This window comes from Athene cunicularia (genome assembly GCF_003259725.1).
Source record: "Athene cunicularia isolate RWA chromosome Z unlocalized genomic scaffold, athCun1 chrZ_part2, whole genome shotgun sequence".
NCBI lineage: Eukaryota > Metazoa > Chordata > Aves > Strigiformes > Strigidae > Athene > Athene cunicularia.
The window spans coordinates 19546956-19552797 of NW_020799143.1; the positions used below are offsets into that span (position 1 = coordinate 19546956).

Consider the following 5842-nt stretch of genomic DNA (forward strand, 5'->3'; position numbering starts at 1 on the left):
TAAGTCAAGACTGTCCAACTTTAGTCACGTTATCTCTTCATATCTGAATTAAGTTACCTCTCCCATAACCAAAGTGCTTTAAAAGCTACCATACAGAGAACAAGGTGAACTGCCACCTTGAATATTAGAATGACTACTTTCAAAACTAAGACTTTTCCTACAGATCTGCACATCAGAGGTACATTAGGTAACCTATGGTATTTAATTTTTTTTTTTCTTACGTAGGGCACTATTAGTACTAAAAACATTACAGAAAGTTCACCTTCAGATAAAACATTTCTAGTGGTGCACCCAACTTGAGACAAGTTAGCCTAAGGCAAAAGAGAAACCAACCAACCATGTCCACTCCATGTTCTTACACCACTAACAGTCTTTACTAATGAAAATGAAAAGATGGCCAGTGGAAGGTATTTTCAGATCTGTACAAGTGCATTATTAGTGATTAGTGACAAATAACACCAAGCTATATCAAACCTGAGTTCTGACCTGCTACATTTATGAGTACAAAGTTCACAAATCTTCCCAATGTGTTACGTAAACTGAAGCATACCTTATGACTGGGCTGACTAAACAGCAGAACCATTAAACACAGAATTTTTACAACAGTAGTACCTTCTGAAATTCTACCAATATACTTCTACTTAAAATTACCTAAAAAGCCCTGCACCAGTGACTATTTTGGTGGTGTTAACAAGCCAATGCAGTTAGAAAGCTACCCTCACACAATGCAGCAAAACTTTTAAGACTTGCCTTGTAATACCTGTCTGAAACCAAGGCTAAAATTAAGTGTGTGCAGGTTAAATTCTGAAGGCAACGAAACTGTGCTAGAGGTTAAGAGTCTTCTCTTTTTCGTCCTTTAATCATGAAGGGGAATACTCCTATTCGCTGCTGTCATAAGGGTCCTTTCCTTTTATCTGCAGCACATGCACTCTAAGAATCTGCTAATCTGCAAACTTTACCTTTCTGATTTAACTTCACAACCTCCTGAGATCTCTTACTTGAAAAGTTAGCAGATACTCCATTACATCAAGCTGCAGGAAAAAAGTAAATTATTTCTGGTTTACCTGGTATTCCTTTGTGAAGTTTGATTATGCTCTTTTCCCACACCTTGTATTAGAAACAAAAACTTTCTTGATTAAAAAATAAATTCCACTGCATTCACAGTTATTTCTAGGTTTATAAATCCAAGCTTTTCACTACTCCATAAAAACTTTGTTAAATTCGTGCAAAAATGTATGCCCACATAAAAATAAGTCTTAAAACACTATTACCATCTTTCTTTTGGAAAGTTCTTTACAATTTCACTAATGATCGGCTGGTAGCAGGAATCTCTCTCATGCTTTCCTTCTTCACTCCAGTCTCTCACAAATTGTTTCAAAGTGGATTTTAATTTATCCATGTCAAATGTTGAAGCTGGTGTAATCTTCCCTCTTCCCTGATTAAAGTGGGGGAAAAAAAAAGTTAGTGGAAAATGTGCCAAGGATCTTTAGTCTTGAGGGAAAATAAAAAAGGAAATTATAAACAGAAAACAGCCATCCTATAAGGGGTGTTGGGAGTTTTAGGTGACAAAGCACTTGCCTTTCATTCCTGGGACCAGGGCTCAAATTCAATTTCTGATCTCAGTTTGGCACCCACTAGACCATGTTCCACATCAATACACAGTATGGCATATCAGAGCAAAACTGGTAGTCCCCATTCAGGAAAGGACAAGTGCTTAGCCAGCGCAGACGCTGAACTGCTTACCCTGAGAAGAGGGTCCCTTTAGGTACTACCGATGAGGCAACACTGAAAAACTTACAGCAGAGCTGCTCTTACTGTATCTTGCCTGCAGATACCAAAAAAGGCCTTCAGTTTCCATCTCTGCCAGGCTTTTAAATCTGAGTGCATTTTTTAATGACAGAGATGACACACTGAAAAAGCAGCTAAAAAAAAGTACAGATGAGAACACCAAAAATACTTGGCCTATTTAAAATTGTAACTGATTTAGAATAGAAAGACAGACAATACCATTTATGTTCTACATAGTTAAGTGAAAAAGTAATAGGGTGGAGTAAGAACTCTGCAGTGAAAAAGTGATTCCTGTCTTTGTCAGATTCACAGTTAGTTTTCATATGTGTAACTACAAGGACTAACAATAAATAGTTTTATTAAACATCAGCTCTACAAGATGTGAAAGACAAGAGTAAGAAAATGTAAGCAAACAGGAAGTAAAAAAGGAGAAAATAAAGAAGACAAAAGGAAAAATGTCAGGAGGCCTGAAGGTGTGAAAAACAAACGTAGAATACCCCAATGTGTATAGAATTTAATTTTGGAGTATGAAAAAGTTCATTTTAACATACGTCTCCATATTCTTTGTTTTCAAACATATGAATGCAGTCATTCACAATGGTCTGCAGTATCTCTTGATTATGATCAATGCACTCCCGAATCTTGTCAAGGTGAGGAAGGAACTGAGGAAGAAGACTCTGTTGGTTAGCTGGGAGAGATTTAAACTGCCTCTCTGTTCTGTTCACTCGTTCATGCATATTCGTTCTGAAAAGCAAAAAAGTGTAAGCTATTTAGGTATTCAGAAGCAATACACACACTAATTATAAATAATTCACTCTAAGCTACAACTATTACAATTACTCATTTTATTAGATGCAGAAAATTATCAGACTTACTAGAGAACAAGTTTAAAATATTTTTTTAGGCAAGATGTTTGTTTTAAGCTCTAGTTCTACAGTACCACTCTTTTTAACACATTGGAGTTTAAGAGAACCATTGTCATGTTCTTACAATTTCATAGTCACTCACTTCAAACACAAGTGATGACACCTTAATGCCTGGACATACAAAGTTTAATTGACAACCAGGCCCCAAACCCATCAAAACCTATCAGATTGTTTCACAAATCCAAATTAAATTTAATGAATAGCTGAACGGTGTGGTAAACTCTGGCGACAGAAATAACAAGATGTGGAGTGAGAATAGGGATCCTCAAAATCAATTGCTCCTAAAGGAGCTGTAAAAAAAGACACAGCTGGATGATACTGGAGTCTGGCAGCCACATCAAGACACTAAGCTACCTTTTTTTAAAGGCATATTCCCCTGAAGTATGAGTATTGTGAATTTGATCATATAACCGATCCAAGCTGAAAATAACTTTTCCACTTCCCCAAAATAAAAGTTCCACAAAAAAGGTGAATCTACTCCTAAGTGGTCTGTTTTTTTCTTTCCTCCTCCTCACCCAGAACAATTCTGCCCTCCACTTTGTTCAAGCACTTACCAGGCCTGCCACAGTTGTTTAACTTTAGATTTCTAATGGTTTAGCAAGTCAAGTTGGCTGAGTCATAAAGCCAGGACAAGAGATACTGCCCCTTTTGGCAGCAGCAAATAATTTTATCTGGTCAAGCCATGGTGCAGTTTCTCAAACTCTTGTGTTAGCATACAGCAGTACAGGGTTGAAAACTGCTGCCATTTTAGTTGCACCCTCAGTCTGGATAAATGACCAGTTAATATGTTCAGCATTACATATATGCTACTGAGAAGGGCATGTTCATTGCAATAGCTGCAATAACTGGTTTAAAATGACATTTAGGAACAAGGAACAGAGCAGGAACAATTAAAAAAAATAAACTGATCCTCTATATAAAGCACATCAGCTTAGCCTGATATCATCTTCTTGAAACTTTTGTCAGAAAAAAATCTTTGAACTATAATCCACACTCTTTCATGTTGAATTGCAACCTTATAGCAGAACGAATGATTCACTGAAATCACAACCACACGCAAAAAAAGTCCATATGTCTCCCAAAGACAAGAACTTTAATCTTGATTCACCTGAAAGTGTATTATTGCCTTACTCATACAGACATTTCCAATTATATTAACTACCAAGATATGCCATTTCATTTAAATTCAGAGTTATTTCTTTAAGGCAGAAATAATCCAATTTCTGTTCTGGAAATGTGAGTCATATCCTTTTGGTTATGTGCTTACTGAAAATGAAGTTTTCAAAAGCAACCCAGAGTCACAGTTGAGCATGAGGCTGAGAAAGATATTCCTAGCTGTTAAGATCTGAGGATACAGTTACGTCACTGATATAAGTAAATTACAGTTGGCTGTTTTGCTAACACTAATAGCATAGTATTTGGTGTGGTCAAACTGAATTCTCTCATTCAGTTTGGAAGAGACACCGGAGTGCCATCCAAGACCAACCTCCTGCTCAAACACGAGTCCTCAGAATCCAATAAAACGGTCACCAAGATATAAAAAAAGTAAATGGAAGAAATACTCTAATCATTCATATGATGGGGGTTTACCAACATAAGTATACAGTGCAGCGTAACTACAAACCGAGGACAATGTTACATCTTAATTGATAAAAGGACCAAAGGGTTGTGAAATAATACCAGGAATGGATAAAGGAACTGGTAAAGCTGCCAGAGCAACTCTGATGAAGCAACACGGTGGTTAAAACGAATACTGAGAGATAACACTGTAAGACCATCAAGCAGGGAAATACCAAGATAACCGCACACAGGAATAAAGGCTACTGATAGATAACACCTACTTGAACCGTGAGTGAGCTCTCCGCATTAACAGAGTAAAAGCCCTTGTCCAGTAGGAAAAAGCCCCGTACCAAGAGAAGCCCCTTCCTCAGTAAGCATACGAAGTTAAGAGAGGCTACTGTGACTAAAAGGAGACGCGACCTCGCAAGGACCGATGAGAACGCGGGTGCCCAAACAGAACAGTGAAAAGCACCGGGAGCCGTCACCCGGAATGTATAAATGCTTACTGTGTGTCAACCAAGGGGCGGCCGCTTTGTGGAATTACAGCCTAGCACCCATCTCTGCAGATATGAATTAATTATCTCGACTCTATGTAGTTTTCGGCTCATTGCGCACCAGGCAAAAGAGCCCAGATTTTGGGACAGCAGTTTCAGAAAACTGCTTATCAAAATACTGTCGAGGAGCGGACTTTTTGAGCCAGTCACCCCCACCCCTCAATTTGAAATAATTTTGTTTCCTCATCCATTCAATGGATTCAGATAGAAAGTCGCGTCCCCCTCACGCTTTATCTCATTCCTGCGGGGCCACCAAGGCCTTTTCTGACTCAACAAATATCTAAAGCTATTTAAAAAGTGACTTTCATTAGTCCTATCAACACGTCCTAGCTCTTGTGCAAATTGACACGTCTTTCAAAAATTTCTCGATAATCGAAACTGCGTGAAAGAGTTTGCATTTCTCTGCCAGGAGCTGCTGCTGTTCTGAGTGCTTTACAGAGTCTTAAAGCACTTTATCTTATAGAAAGGGACCTTTCACAGCTTTTCCAGGGGCGTCGTATTTCGAGATGGTCTGGGGTTTTTTTTGTTTGTTTGTTTGTTTGGTTTTGTTTGTTTGTTTGGGTTTCTTTAAATTTCATGCTTCCTAGCTGACAGACACCGATGCGACTTTGTGCGTATCCTGAGTATATGCCAGAGTATACGGAGTATCAATCCTCTCCTCACTCGGGTTTCTGTACCTAGCTACGGGCACGGCGCTCCCCACGGCGCACGGACCCCGGGGAGCGGCCTCTCGGCAGGCATGGAAGAGCCAAGGGCTCTGGGAGCCGGCGCCCCCACGGAGGGCGAGCCCTTGACCGCTGCGGAGGCTGGCCGGTGAGAGGAGAACGCGGCGGGCGGGAGGGGACCCTCGCGGGGCCCCACACAACAGCCGGCAGGTCTCGGTTACCCGTAGTATCGGAAGGCGTTGATGATCCTCCGGAAATGCTCCCGCTCCAGCCGCTCCTCCTCCTCCTCCTCCACCCTGACTGCCGTGGCCGCCGCCGCCAGTGCCTTCGGCTCTTGCGGCTGCCGCCT

The 5842-nt window shown here is 40.2% G+C and overlaps 1 protein-coding gene across 3 annotated transcripts in view; it reads right to left on the reverse strand.

Annotated features, from left to right (window-relative positions):
* CARNMT1 (carnosine N-methyltransferase 1) overlaps positions 1–5836 on the reverse strand; it is a 22112-nt gene extending 16276 nt beyond the window's left edge. The window contains exons 1-3 of one of the 3 annotated variants that reach the window (XR_003400144.1): positions 5715–5826; positions 2340–2532; positions 1272–1435 (exon numbers count right to left, since the gene is read on the reverse strand). Coding sequence is in view for 2 of the 3 variants with exons in the window: in XM_026866280.1 (XP_026722081.1) it covers positions 1272–1435; positions 2340–2525 (350 nt within the window). In the remaining variant the exon portion in view is untranslated. Of the gene's footprint in view, positions 1–1271; positions 1436–2335; positions 2533–5714 lie in introns of all 3 variants that reach the window. The other 2 variants (XM_026866280.1, XM_026866279.1) reach the window with 2 other exon arrangements.
* Positions 5837–5842: the final 6 nt, after the last annotated feature.